Genomic DNA, 16,161 nt, shown 5'->3' on the forward strand with positions numbered 1-16,161 from the left:
AACTATCGTTCATTCGCTGCCATCCCTCCCACTTCAAACGGATTGATCGTCAATGGCCGTCAGCGGCAGCCAATGCCAGGCAATGAGTAATTTTGGGCCATTTAAGGTCATTCACCTGTTGATTTTCAGTTACTTCCTGTTGATTTTGGGGTATTTTATGGGTCGCTTGCTGTTTATTTTGCGTTACAGAACAGGAAGTGACCTGGGAATCACCCAAATGAATAGGCAGTGACTCAAACTCAACAGGAGTTGACCTGTAAAAGCCCTAAAATGAAACGCAAGTGACCTGTAAATGCCCCAAAAATCGGACAAAATGACTGTGAATGCTCTGGTTTTGACAAAGGTTCCCAGTCTAAATGGATTTGGCATCGAGCACCGTCAATGGCAGCCTTTTTAAAAAAAAAAAGTTTTTAATTGACACCTTTTTAAAACGATATCTCGATTCTTGACAGGAGCATATCGATAACCTTTCGGGATAAGAAGTATAACGATATATCACCATTTCGATATTTTGTCACACCCCTAACTGTGTCTGTGGTCTGTACTCTGTAGCAAAGCGTTTAGGCCTATGAACTCTCACAGCCATGTACACGCTGAGGTGATGCGTTTATCGGCATCCGAAAATCTCAGCATCATGGGCGCATAAAACATTTCCAAAAACCCCGCGGAACTACTCTGGTCCCCGTCCCGCAGACGCTTAAAGCCCTGCTTGCAATGTTTACAATCGACTTCAAAGGTTTTGCATTTTATGTCGCTTGTCTGCGGTTGTTTGCCAGCGGCCAGATGATCAAAACCTGCTCCCGCAACGCAAAAAAAAACAAAACAAAAACAAAAAAAAAACATCACCTCCTCCTGACCCTGTAGGCAGGGGAACTGCAGATGGCTGTGAATGATCTTGTTTCAATGCCATTAACGGCAAAAGACTATGCTATGCTATGCTAATATAAAAATATTTTTAATCATGAATAATTTGTTTTGGTTTTTGGTTTGAGGTTTTCTAATATTCAGTTTTCTGCTTTCAGCCAATAATTTTCATTCAATACAAAATTAAAATGAATAAAACAAATTACACTCTGGTTATGGCCCACAATAATAATCTAAAGTATATTTTTAAAATTTTAGTTAATTTAATTTCCTAGTATTTAACTCAATGCCTACCATTGACAGGGATGGACGTCCAGTTCATTTAAACTGTGAATGCTCATGTTTCAGTGCCATAGATGGTGCCAGACGTCCAACCCATTTTAATCCATTCGCTGTGGCAGCCACTGACTTCAATGAGTAGTCTATGAAGGGTTAATAGTCTGTATCAGTAACGTGCAACAATGATTGATGGAGGACAAATGCACTCCTCTTCTTTCTCCTCCTCTTAAGCATGTTTATCTCAACTCTCTCGCTCTCTTTTCTTTCTTCTGCATCTTCTTGTTCTTTCTCCTTCCTGGAGCGGGGGATGCCAGGGGGACAGTGAAGATAGGACTTGTCTCCATGGCAACAGATTCTGCAAGCTTCTGACGCCCCTTACTCGGAAAGGAGAGGGTCGGGGGCCGTTGCGATAGGGACGTAATAGTAACGTTTTAGGGGCACGCACGGAAGAATGTGCTGGACTGAAGAGGAGGAGGGGGAATGGAGGAATAGGGATGGACGAAAAGAGGCAGCCGACCCTGCTGCCTCCCCAGGGACTCTGTGGCCTGCTCGCAAAATTAGCATAGAGATGGGGGAGGTGTGTCTTGGTGTTTGGAGGATTTTCTTCTCCCTTGCTTTCTTTTCTTCACTAAATTATTGGAAGTGCGTCTGTTGTAGTGAATACGTGAAAGGTGTGTGACTGCGTTCGTGTTGGTTGGTATTGACCGACCGACTGTCCTCTCCCTTGGGTCTTAACCCCACCTCCCTCCAGCCGCCACACTATTGAAAGCCAGCATTTTATGAGCTTATGATGCAACTCTTTGTGTGTCCCTGCGTGTGTTTGTTCCTGCATGCTTATGTAAGCGCTTCCAACATGAGCGAACGTGTGTGCGGACAAGAATACGGTTATATCATATTTAACTCCCGGGCTGAATCATTTGGCTCGCCGCCTAACCCTTCCACCCCTACCATGAGATTGCTGTATTGTTCACCTGACACAAGGAGGTGGGATAACAAATGCTAATTTGGTTAGCAAAAAGTCGTCACGGGGACACCCCGTTTGGGGTTTTAACTTACTAAATTATCACCGATGATGTAATGGTACACTCATTAGACTGCGGTGTAGGACTGCCAAAATGAATCGACAATTAATCAGTTTCAAATTATTGGACAAATATTTTGATAGATTTTCATGGGATCATAGAAATTTTCACACTATAAGGCACACTGGAATATAAACCGTAGTTGTCCCCACTGTATCGTGGGATATTTACACCAAAAGATTATAACAGATTATAACCGGTAACAGCGGCATCATAAGACTGTCATAAGACCAAATGAACCACCATGAAGCTTTGAACCAATTAGCTGCAAAGCTTCATCGGTTGATTGGCCAACACTGCTCCCTTGGGGGAGACAGTCAACCTCTTCTGTCATCTGCGGTCAACACTGTTGTTGTCCAACATGCCCCCTAGCATGCATTGCAGTGTGACAGATGTAAATAATAGGGCTGTCAAAAGATTAAAATTTTTAATCGAATTAATCACAGCTTAAAAATTAATTGATCGTAATTAAACGCAATTCAAACCACCTATAAAATATGCCATATTTTTCTGTAAATTATTGTTGGAATGGAAAGAAAAGACACAAGACGGATATATACATTTAACATACTGTACTTAAAGTGCATGTGACACGAAAAAGCATGTTTATTTCATAATACACGCAGTATTTTATGCCCCTGAATGACGTGGGCCGCTTGGATGTGTGTGGAAGCGATCGCTATTTTTATTTAGTTTTTTGAATCCCGCGCCATGAAAATGAGTGACTTCCGGCTTCGGTCTTGCATTGAGGAGGAGGGCGCTGTGACGTGTACGGTAGAAGACGTCCTCTTCACGCTACAGTGTACTGTTGTGTATGAGGACGAAGGATTCAGCTGATTTTGCGGATTAATACGTTTATTTTTCGCATCACGCCAGCCAAACGAATGCAGGAAAATCATTCTGTATGAGGGAGAGGCGTATGCGCCTTTTTGGAGTTTCAAAAGGTTCCCATTCACCGTGGATATTTACTGTGGGACCATTGGACTTACGAGGAAGTGAGTAAACATCTTGTTTTGTATTATGTCAAATACGAATACAGCGATTACAAAGTAAACACTACAAACTTCCTTTAAATGAAGGACTACTTACTTTTGATCATTGATAGGCATGTAAAAAGCTCTCCTAATGCTCATTAGCAGCAGCACGTTAGCTGCACAACAACTCCAGCCACCCTCCTCTGGGGAACGAACTGTAAATTGCTCTCCGCCGGGCGGTTTGCCTGTCCGCGAAGACAATCGACAACCGGGTTGTCATGTCAAATAATCCAGGCTAGTTATGTGTGATTTTCCGCTTCGAAGACTTTGAAACATCACTCGGTTCGGGTTAGCATGTCGGCTAGCTGTCACGCCTTCTGGTTTGTTTACATTCTTCGAAGCCGGGGAAGGGAAATGACATATGTCCAATGTAGGTGTCATAAAATATCGTTCGGGAGGTGCGACAGTAAAGGTGAAGTTGACAGTTTTGACCATTATGGAGTAATTTTGCCATGTCGTCCTGAATAAATGCATTTTTATTATTTCATATTCCATTCAGCACAAGACTGTTATTTGTCATGACCATGCCATTTATTTAGCAATTGGGGAAAATACTTGGATAACAAGAATATCCTGTAAAAATATTGGAGTAAAGAGACAGAAACAATGACATTTTGTCGCTCTCTTCGTTGCGTTTTCCTCGTTGTGAATAGTTCCCCCTCGACGGGCTGACTGGTCCTTCTCAAGCCATTTATATAGCTATTGGGGAAAAATACTTGGATAAAAAGAATATCCTGTAAAAATATTGGAGTAGAGAGACTGAAACAATGACATTTTGTGGCTTTCTTCGTCGCGTTTTCCTCGTTCTGAATAATTCCCCCTCAATGGGCTGAATAGTAAAACCGATGAACCCAGTCTACCGCTGTCGTCATCCACCTGTTGGGGACGCTAAAGCCCTATAATTGTAGGCGTGGCTAACCGGCAGATTAAAAGACTAATTTCTCGTCATCTGTGCTTTGCTAAATTGTTGTATATAGTCGAATCGTCTCAAAATATGATTCTAATTCACATAATAATGCCATTTAAGACTTTTTTTCTCGTGTCGTATGCTCTTTAAGTACTGTGTTTGTTTATTTTAACAATAAATCAACAAGGCGGCATTAACATTATTAACATTCTGTTAAAGCGATCCATGGATAGAAAGACTTGTAGTTCTTAAAAGATAAATGTTAGTACAAGTTATAGAAATTTTATATTAAAACCCCTCTTAATGTTTTCGTTTTAATAAAGTTTGTAAAATTTTCAATCAAAAAATAAACTAGTAGCTCGCCATTGTTGATGTCAATAATAATTATGGTGTTATGGTGGCTGGAATGTTCGACCCAAAAGCGCAGCAATGAGGAGGCAGAGGTGACGAGAAGCCCGAGGGCTTGTTTATTAAACAAGAAAATATAAAAGGAACGATGACAGGTGGAGGCACTGCAGAGTTGGAAGGCTGAGATGGCTTGGAGTTGCTGTGAGGAAAAGAGATATGAATAAGTCAAGGTTTGGTTGCGTGAGTGGCCTGTACTTTACCACGAGAGGTTAGGTGAAGCTCTGGCGTTAAATGACGTGCAGACCGGTGTTTTGTAGTGGCAGGCTGTTGATTGTGAAGTGGAGGCAGGTGTGGTGATTGATGACAGGTGTGCACAGCAGAGTCAGTGAGGAGTGGGAGGAGGAGGTGAAGGCGAGGCTGAGTGAGCCATAACATATGGTGCTGAAACCCATAAAATCAGTCGCACCCAAGCGCCAGCAGAGGGCGGCAAAACACCAAAAAACACAAGTAACAAGTGGAAATGACACTTTGCTGTCATTTTAATCTGTTTGAGTGGGGCATGCACGTTAAATGCGTCAAATATTTTAACGTGATTAATAAAAAAATTAATTAACGCCCGTTAACGCGATAACTTTGACAGCCCTAATATATATATATTTTAAACTGATTAAAAAAATCCAAGAAATGGTATCATCTTTTTTTATGTACTGGACTGTCTCAGGAAATTAGAATACACAATATTCTAATTTTTTGAGACAGTCCTGTGTATATATACAGGACTGTCTCAGGAAATTAGAATACACAATATTCTAATTTCCTGAGACAGTCAGGAAATTAGAATATTGTGTATTCTAATTTCCTGAGACAGTCCTGTATATATACACAGGACTGTCTCAAAAAATTAGAATATTGTGTATTCTAATTTTCTGAGACAGTCCAGTATAACACAAGTTCATATGAACTACGACCGATATAAGATTGATATGCATATGCATATGACTATATGCAAAGAATTTCTTTTTTATTGTTAAGAATGTAGAAGAACAAAGTGAGTGATTTTCTGAGCCCTCCCTATGGGCAGTCGAAAGAAAAATGTCAATATATTGTGATTTCTAAAATCATCAGAGAAATCAGACCATTCATTCACTCATCAAATTGAGATATTAGTAAACATCTGCTTTTGCACTAGAAATCGATGATACAGTTAACATAATTTTCATAGTCCAACCTTTCTCAGTGCATAGTTTGTGGTCCCAATGGACATTTGCAGCTAAATGAAGACCAGAATAAGTAAGTAAATAACGTTATTTCTGTGCGAGCTGATTAGTCGACTAATCGTAAAAATAATCATGATTAGCAGACTATCAAACTAATTGTTTGTGGCAGCCCTATATAGCTGTAGAGAGCCTGGTTTCAATTCCTCACTTCATGTTAATGGTTGTCTGTCTCTATATGTGTCCTGTTAAACATTGCGTATTGTCTGCTACGTGTTTGCATTTGACGTTGCCAGCTGTACCCCCGATCATATTACTGTGTAACTAATGTAATGCGTGTAATTGTTTGATTTGTTTAAATCCCAATTGACACATTTGCTGAGCCTGCCTGGTTCACCGGGCCAAAATAAACTCAACGCATAATGAATAGATTCCAATTGAATTAGTTGGGCTCGGTGTGCAATGGCAGGTTGTAAAGCTGCGCAATACAGTGGCGAATGACCTGACTTACTAATTTACAAATTGTAATAATTTAGAAGAAATAAATTTGAATTCAGCATATGGAGGGGCGTATAAAGATGACTGCCTATCTAGCGAGGCAGAAATGATCACAATGAAAGCATGTAAAGCCCAAAAGCGAGCTTTGTTCAGCTCGCTGGCCACTAAGACACAGGTGTCAAACCGATTCCAGAAAGGGCCAAGTGGGTGCAGGTTTGCTTTCCAACCAATGAAGAGGACACCTTTTCACCAATCAGATCTTTTACATGTGTAATCAGTTAAACTTTGTCAGGTGCTGTTTGTTTCAGCAGGAAGTTCATTGGTTAAACTCTCTTCACGGAATCGGTTGGAACAAAATCCAGCACCAACTTGGCCCTTTCTGGAATCGGTTTGATACCTGTGCTCTAAGAGAAACATTGGTGACATTTAGTGCCGCAACGATTAATCGATTAACTCGAGTATTCGATTAGAAAAATAGATTCGAATTAAATTTTGCTGCTTCGAGTATTCGTTTAATTTAAGTGGCGTCTTAATGGTTTGTATTGAAACTGTCTGCATTTAGTTTTCTTGATTTGGGTGGATACATTACCTTCTAGTCCACCTCATTTCACATGGCTGAATTCAGGTGCTCCCTTTTAAGACCAATATAAGTTTTTGTTTGAGCTGATGTTTTTTTTTAATGCATTCGTAATTAAGTTTAGGTATATTTAGCCTATGTTTGTGGGAATATGTATCTAAATCATTTGTTAAGAGCATTGTAAAAAAGCGTTTTATAGTATTTAAACTAGCGGACTTTTGCTATGTAAGTTTGTTCTTTTGTTGTACATAGATCCTCATTTATTTATTTTTCACACCGTTTGAGGCTCAGCTCAGTTAATTTAATTTTTAATGTTCCTTATGCGATTACTCGATTATTCGAACTAATGGTTCATCGATTAATCGACTACTAAAATAATCGATAGCTGCAGCCCTAGTGACATTACATTGCTACACAGAGATAAAGTATGAGTGTAAGATGTTTGGATTATCATGTGAAAAATGTGCCATTGTGGAAATGCTTGGGGCATTGTTGAATACACACCAAACTGCAGCCATTAAAAAAATATTCATTACTTTTGAAAGAAGGATTTCAATTAAATCAGTTACTGAAAGTTGATTGTTTAATTGGTTAATATAATTATATTAAAATAATGAAAATAAGTGGTTTAGTTTTTTTTGGGGGGGAACGGTGGGGTGTGGGGATTGTAACTAGAAGCACTTAGAGAGAGCAGACCTCAGCAATCAAAGTCAAAGAATTGCCATATTTTGTAGAGTGGGCACTGGGCACACCATTTGAGTTATCACTTTTATCACCCCTGTGACCCTTGATCTTATTACCCCAAAATGTAATTACTTCTTCCGTTTCATATAACAAGCATCCCGCAAGTTCAATAATAATCCCTTTCTTCGTTCTTGCGTAATGATGAAATTCCTTTTCTTACCTTTGACCTCATTATTTCCAAATTACTTCCTCCGTTTCATATTATAGACATATCATACCATTTTTGTTTGATTTGTTTGAAAATACAGTGATCCTCGCTACTTCGCGCTTCAAACTTCACGCCCTCAGTCTATCGCGGATCCGTGTCACTGTCGCTCCCTCCCTCTGTCTTTGCGCTCTGATTCCCCAGGCAAGCACTGCGTGCATTGGAGTTGCTTATTGAAGTTAACGATGGTGACAGATGATTGCGCCGCACATGTCAATCATCGTTTAACTGCCAATAAATGTTAACAAGTTTGATCTCTGTGTGCATACGGGGGTGGGGAGAGATAGGGAAGCGTGCGCTGTAATGTGTGTGCGTGGCGAGGTTAGAGGCAGCCGGCCCGGCGTGATTGTCCACAAGGTACACAGTGATCGAGAGCAGTTTGTGATCACAAGTCACACCAAGGGAGGTAACAGTGTGTATGTGAGAGGATTTGGTGAGAGGCGGGGGCTGGAATGAATGTGCGTGTGTATACCAAAAACATGACCCGAACAACCCTAAAATATACATATATATATATATATATACATACATACAAAAACATGACCCGAACAACCCAAAAATATACATACATATATATATATATATACATCAGGGCTGTCAAAATTAGCGCGTTAACGGGCGGTAATTAATTTTTTAATTTAATCACGTTCAAATATTTGGGGCAATTAACGCACATGCCCCACTCAAACAGATTAAAATGACAGTACAGTGTAATGTCCGCTTGTTACTTGTTTTTTGGTGTTTGGCGCCCCCTGCTGGTGCTTGGGTGCGACTGATTTTATGGGTTAGTACCATGAGTGAGCATGGTGTAATTATTGACGTCAACAATGGCGAGCTATTAGTTTATTTTTTGATTGAAAATTTTACAAATTTTAAACAAAAGAAAACATTAAGAGGGGTTTTGATATAGAATTTCTAAAACTTGTACTAACATTTATCTTTTAAGAACTGCAAGTCTTTCTATTCATGGATCGCTTTAAGAGAATTTTAATGCCATCTTGTTGATTTATTGTTATAATAAACAAATACAGTACTTATGTACCGTATGTTGAATGTATATATCCGTCTTGTGTCTTATCTTTCCATTCCAACAATCATTTAAAGAAAAATATGGCATATTTTATGGATGGTTTGAATTGCGATTAATTACGATTAGTTAATTTTTAAGCAGTAATTAACTCGATTAAAAATTGTAATCGTTTGACAGCCCTAATAAATATATATATTTTTAGAATACTACTTTTGAAAAAAGTGAAAAAACATGTCTTATACTGGACTGTCTCAGAAAATTAGAATACACAATATTCTAATTTTCTGAGACAGTCCTGTACATTAATCCACCATTTAAAGCAGGGGTGTCCAAACTTTTTGCAAAGGGGACCAGATTTGGCGTGGTAAAAATGTGGGGGGCCGACCTTGGCTGACGTCCTTTACATAGAACAATATACAGGACTGTCTCAGAAAATTAGAATATTGTGTATTCTAATTTTCTGAGACAGTCCAGTATGTATCTCCTTCCAATGCTAAATCTGAATAAATAGATTGTACACACCCCAAAAAAAATTTTTTTTTGCGCTACCTCACGGTTTTTCACTTATCATGGCGGGTTCTGGTCCCCATTAATTGCGAAAAACGAGGGATCACTGTAATCCATTCATCGGTTTTTGAGTTACCGCTAAATTTCTGACCTCTGTGGTTTTTGCCTTTCGATCTCATTTGCGCAAGATTTAATCACCTCTCCTGAATAATATTATAAATATCCTGCAAGTTGAATATAAAAAAAAAATCCTTTTATTATTCTTGAATTCTGTTGAACACATACAAACAGATGTACGGTAGTGAATACATAACCTCTTGGTGAAACCCTCGCATGGACGTAACAAGGTGTTTAGCCGTTAATTTGAAGCCATTTTTTAATGCTCTAAAAACACACACAGACTAAAAAAAAAGTTGACCTAAAGTTGATTTTGAACACTGTAATAGCCTAATAAAATTTCAGCCAGGTATTACCATTTATGCAGAGTTTGTTGGTTTTGATTTACTTTTTTTTCTGTAATGAGAATAAGATCAATCACGAAATGACAATGTCTTCACTATGTAAACAGGATATTTGATAAATCAGCTCATGTACAAAATATTTGCAGAACTGTTTCGAAATGTAAAAGAATCACTGCTTTGGCAATGTTTAAAATGGGCACCACCCTTGACAAAATGTTCAGCTTCATTAACTGTGACTGCCTTCCATCACGCTCCTGTCTCGTCATACATAAAACAGGCTGGAATTTACCTGTATTTTTCGAACTTCAAGTCCCACCTGAGTGAAAGCCGCATCAGCCAAAAAGGGCAAAATGAAGAGGGGAAAAACATTGAAATTGCTCTGAGTGTGTATGTTGCAAATTTGGAGGGAATTGTATTAGAGCAGAGATCAAGAACAAACATTATACATTCTAGTTATAATAAGGGAAGCAGACAGTGCCAGACACTGCCCCCTTTAGCAAATTTTCAGCCATTGCACTCTGAACGTCACAATGACCGCCTGTTTTGTTTTATGGTTGTTTTTTAGAGCGCGGCAGCAGCACCCAGCCCTGTTATGGGCAACATGCCCCCCAACGACGCCATGCCAGGTGGTCCGATGCCCCCAGGCTTTTTCCAGGTAAGACCCCCCCCGCACACACACACACACACACACATTCAATCTGGCAATCAAATCAATCAATCAAACATCTCTTGGTCAAGTCCCTCCTTTTTTTTAGCTCCTTTGTTATTCCTTCAATCATGTGACTTCATTGAATTAACTCATTTATTGTTATTGACTGCAACATACATCAAATCTATTTGAACTGGGATGGCTGGCACCAAAAGATAGTGTTTCAGTGCCATTCACAGCAATAGACGCCCAAAAGAATTGCACGTCAATCACTGTCAATGGCAGCCAATGATGTAATTTATTAAAAAGAATTAGGGCTGCAGCTATGGATTATTTTAGTAGTCGATTAATCGATGAACTAGTTTGTTCGAATAATCGAGTAATCGGATAAGGAACATAGGAACATGAAAAACTAAAATACCTGAGCTGAGCCTCAAACGGTATAGAAAAAATAAGGATCTATGTACAACAAAAGAACAATTGGGTAACTTACATAGCAAAAGTACGCAACCTTAAATGCTATAAAACGCTGTTTTTTTTTTTTTTTTTTTCTACAATGCTCTTAACAAATGGTTTAGACACATATTCCCACAAATAACGGCTAAATATACCTATAAACTAAATTATGAATGCATTAAAAAAAAAAACATTAGCTTAAACAAAAACTTATGTTGGTCTTAACGCCAAGCAGCTGGATTCAGCAATATGAAATAAGGCAGTCTAGAGGGCAGTGTAGCCATCCAAATCAATAAAACTAAATCCACTTTCAAAATAAACCATTACAACGCCACCTAAATAAACGAATACTCAACAACAAAAGGAAAGTTGTTCATTTGTTTCTTTAATTTTAGTGTTATAAGTGGTAATGTACCACAGTTACTGTGTGGTCAATAGGGTTGGGCATCGTTTGAATTTGAACGATTCTGATTCCAAGTTTTGATTCTGGCTCCAAACGATTCCGATTCTTTTAATAGGCAGGGTTAATAAAATGCATAGTTTATATTAATTTCTTAACTTCTCGATTCTTTTTTAAAATTATATGAACTTTCAATTAACTTTGCTATGAATTTCTCACAGGGCTATTTTTAACTTGTATATAAATATCAGTCTTTGAACTTGAATAAGATGACATTTCTTTCCACAGGAGTGCACTTTCACAAAGATGTTTATTTTTCCAAAAGCATACGGAGAAAAGCCGACAAGCCGTGTTCGTCGGCCGAGTGGCATTTTCGGTGGACAATCAGCCGCAAAATGCAAGACACCTCTGTAATAAAACGTGTGCCATGATCCCAGTATTTGACATAATACAAAAAACAATGTTTATTCACTTCCTCGTAACTCCAATGGTCCCACAGTAGTAGGGCTTGTTTTGACCAATATCCAACACATTTTTGTGCTAAGCTATATTAGCAACTTCATATGATTTGCTCATAACGAGCTATTCTTCATGTGGCTTCTTCTTCGTGGTGTTCGGCAGCTATTTTTCCAGTCGGCGGTCAGGGCATCGAAACCTGGAATCGAAATTTTAAAAATTTGAACGGTTTCGGGAGACCCGGAATGTTAGTCCCGGATCCCATCGATGCTCGATGCCCAACCCTAGTGGTCAACTTAAAATCAAGGAAAAAAAGGCAGATCACCATCAGCGCGAGCCAATGATTGCCTGCCATTGACGGCGATAGACGTCCAATTCATTTGAACTGTAAGAAGCCTTTTCAGGTCAAATGGATTGGGCTGGTGACAAAGTAATTTAAATTTACAGCAGAAAGATGAAAACAGTCACATGATTGGATGTATACAATCGTCAATGCATTGATGGATTTAAAGGGTGTTTTAGAGTTATAATGAAAGAAATTCGTAATTTTTTAAATATTAAAAGATTTTTGGGATGGGGGCAATTTTAACAGAATAAAGTTGTAACCAAATGACTATATAATTTTGTTGACACATTTGCTTATTGATTTTAAAGACAACAACAACAACAAAATCTGGAAAGTTAAATTTTTTCTATTAAAATAGTAAACCTGTCATATTTAAACAGCAGTCTTATTTTTTCTTGCTTGTAACATGATACTTTACTATTTTCGCTTTTAAAAATATATATATTTTACTCTATTCTCATAACCTTCCAACTAAGTTATTTCAAACACTTTTGTGAAAAAGAAACCTCTAAAATTTTAATATAATGGCATACACGCGACCCTTACGGCAGCAAATTATATTAATTACCTGTCTCTTTTAACATTACAAAATATGTCATTGGCAAGGACAAGTTTTAAAATCATGGTTTTGTGAATAAAATTCTCAGCCCCAAATATCCAGCCCTTCCATTTCATCATTCATTCCTGCATTCACACGTGTGTCCTGTCCCACTCCTCCATCCTGTAGCTCATCCGAGCGGGGTTCACATCGCCAAATCATAGTTACACCGCCTCACTTCAGCTATAACGTTGTGTGCGGCGGTGTGATGGACAGCGCTGGCATTTGGTCGCAGCGCGATAAGGTGGCGGGGAGGGACGGAGAGATGAGAAATGTGAAAGATCACCTCCACCTGGACTCGTCACCCACCCGCCACCATTGTTTTGGTGCTGTTAGCAAGGAGGAGAGGATAACCAGAGTGCATAGGCAAAGGGGGTGGAATGAGTGAGAGAGGAAAAGAGGGAAGCATGGGAGAGCTATTTATAACATTGGTGGGGGTGTAGCGGGGTAGTGTGTGAGTGTGATGTAGAAGGAACGTATTGTGACAAGGAGCTTTGCTTGTTTGCCGCAAACACGATTCTTGGTCGCAGTCGGGAGGCGACTTAGTCCTGATGTCGCAACCGTTTTACCATGACGCCACCTCATGCGTCTCACGCAGTGTTTTGAGTTTTGTACTTGAGGAAGCACTAAAGAAAAACTTGACTATTGGGCTATGCTCGTTACAGTTCCTTATCAATTGATTACAATATGTCAGTTTCAGTATGATTAATTAATTATATGGATTGCATCGTTTAACTCATTCACTCCCAGCCATTTTCACGGGTGCAACCCCCTTTGCTCCCGGCCGTTTTACTGGATTTTGACTGATTTTGCAAGGCCCACAGAAAATTGTGTTCTATTGCTATATAAACACCCACCAAAAAAGAGATTTGACTCTCTTCTTTCAGCAGGAAAAAAAAGTTAGTTCATATCTTTTTACATTCTTTAGAAATCAGCATTAGAAAATAGCTTAGTTTGAGCAATTTTCCAATTTCTGATAACAGAGAAATGGAGCTTTTTGTAAACGCGTACATTTCAAACATAACTTTGACTTCAACACAGCTATTTTTGCTTTAGTTACATCCCAAACATCTGAATAATGTTTTCCTTTTACAAAATAACAAACAACAAGTCAAATAGAGCTTTTGATAGCAAAGTAACAATTTATTTACACATAGCTAACTGAGAGAGGTGGTTAACACAGGGCCGTTCCTGACCAATTTGTTACCCTAGGCAACATATTTGCTGGCACCACACCCCCAGCTATTTTCAGCACAAATATTTAAACACTCACACTGAAAAAGCACATTATCTCTTTGTAATTTATTATATAAAAAAACAAAAATAAACAAAGTGCAGAAATAAAAAAGAAAAAAGCTCTAATAACTATTCAAAAACACCAATCAAAAACACTTCAAAAACACATGAATAAATAAAATAAATTACAATTATTATTACAGTATTATTAGCAACCACCCGCACAAACCTATATAAACACACACAGAACATTTTAAAATGCAACTTTTTTTTCACCTTGACCTATAATCTTACTCGCCCTTGTCTTCACTGATGCAGAAGCATCTATTGCACATATGACAGCTGTTTTGGAAGTTACACTTCTGTCTCCACTGGCAGTTTGTGTGGGGGAAGGTACTGGACTTGGTGTTTTTGTGGATAAGTTGGCTGTAAAAGATGGTCCGGGATGTACAGGTGGAAGGAAAATATTTCAGAAAAGCTTCTACTAAGAGAGAAAAGTGGAATGTTACATTATATTAGTCAAATAGCTGTTGATTGTGAAACCAGCATGACATAACCTACTATATCTGGCTCAATCAGGTGTTACAATCCGGCCACTATCTTTGATGAGCGAAGTTGAAAAATAAAAATAAATTCATGAAGCACTGGAACTACACAGGATCATCCAATAATAATGAATTAAATAAAATACTGTATGATAACAAACAAAACAAATTGAATTTTTTTTTTTACATGAACAGAATTGCCATCTTAATATATGAATAACACACTTAATACCAAATGTTTGCATTCAAATCTATGGCACTTTTAGCCCCCCATATCACGGAAGTATGAAATTATTAATTGCATATTTAATGGTGTATTTATCTAATTAACCTTGGCACTTTTAGGCAATGCACATTTAATGGCAAAATTTAACACAAGGTAAAAGTGCTTCACATCACATGAAAATCAGAAAATTACAATTTTAGTCCCCCATACACTTTGTCCAACTTTCTCTAAAATGGGAGGTGGAGTAAATTTAACTGAAACTAATCCACAGCTGGTTGATTACTGAAAATATTTCTAAAACAACAGACCTGGCTAATAGTAGTACAATTACAGTATACAGTATAATTTAGCTTTAGCAGAATGTCATGTAAACTATATGTAAACCGCTAGCTAGCAATTACGCTAACTATATGTGTTTATGCAGTTGAAAAACGATTTTTTCATCACGATAAACCTCTTTTTCACATTTATGCTCCTATTATTTCTTCTTTCTAAAATACGACCGGCGGGCCTTTGTCTTTTCATGACGTTGACTCGTCACCGTAACGTCGCTCAATTGCGGAAGCTAAAAATAGCACCTTCAGGTAGCTCGCTGGTCTGGGGGGGAGTGAGACTAGAGACAGTGGTGAAATTACCGCATCACGGGAAACAGTGAAACGGGTAGAAGAAACACTATAAAAATGATTTCATTATTATTTAAAGACTTAATACGATATGTTTTGTTGTTCTTGTGTTTTATTGTCTTGTATATTTTTGGGGGAATACTGCTATCATTAAATATTATTTGAACATTTTCCTTGACACCCTTTTGGACGCTGCGACGCCCCTAGGCATTTGCCTAGCTCGCCTTATGGACTGCACGGGTCTGGTTAACATGTATAACACCTGCGACACTGGGAAAGAATTAGCCACTAATAAAGATAAATATGAAATTATTAAAATTTTTATAAAGGCCCACGCTGGGTATTCCAGCGTCAATATACCATATTGTGGTATATCATTATCATGATATAAAATGGCCAATATGGTGATTTTTTTTTTCTCCATATTGCCCGGCATTAGTTTGTATATAATTCCGGCTTTTAGAGTTAACACTCTTAAATAACTTTGCAACTCAATGGCTGTCATAGACAGCCAATCCATTTTGACTGGGAAAGTTGCTGGCGTTCATTAGCACTGAACGAGTTAAATGTATATATCCACGTGAAACAGACTCACATCCTCCAATGGGGTGCTTCCTCCAGGTGTAACCCCCACCCCCACCCCTCTTCTTTCTTAAAGGGACCACCCGGCTCTCAACAGTCCCCCCACGCACAGCCCCCCACACACAACCCAAGCAACCCCATGATGGGACCCCACGGCCAGGTAAGAGGCAAACACTCTCCCACAACCCTTTCTCACTTTCATTCCCATCAAAAGCCCACCTGAATTCAAGCCCCCTCTATCACTCTCCGTCACATTCTTCCACATTGACACTTGCGGCCCGTTAACCTGGTTCT

At 38.7% G+C, this 16,161-nt stretch overlaps 1 protein-coding gene across 4 annotated transcripts in view; it reads left to right on the forward strand.

The window, feature by feature from the left end:
* Positions 1 to 16,161, forward strand: part of zgc:110158 (uncharacterized protein LOC553590 homolog) — a 93,163-nt gene that overhangs the window by 51,302 nt on the left and 25,700 nt on the right. For 2 of the 4 annotated variants that reach the window (XM_057858784.1, XM_057858785.1), the window contains exons 5-6: positions 10,316 to 10,405; positions 15,944 to 16,027. In XM_057858784.1, the coding sequence (XP_057714767.1) occupies positions 10,316 to 10,405; positions 15,944 to 16,027 (174 nt within the window). Of the gene's footprint in view, positions 1 to 1,369; positions 1,721 to 10,315; positions 10,406 to 15,943; positions 16,028 to 16,161 lie in introns of those variants that run through there. The other 2 variants (XM_057858787.1, XM_057858786.1) reach the window with 2 other exon arrangements.

The sequence above is a fragment of the Corythoichthys intestinalis genome, chromosome 15 (genome assembly GCF_030265065.1).
Source record: "Corythoichthys intestinalis isolate RoL2023-P3 chromosome 15, ASM3026506v1, whole genome shotgun sequence".
NCBI lineage: Eukaryota > Metazoa > Chordata > Actinopteri > Syngnathiformes > Syngnathidae > Corythoichthys > Corythoichthys intestinalis.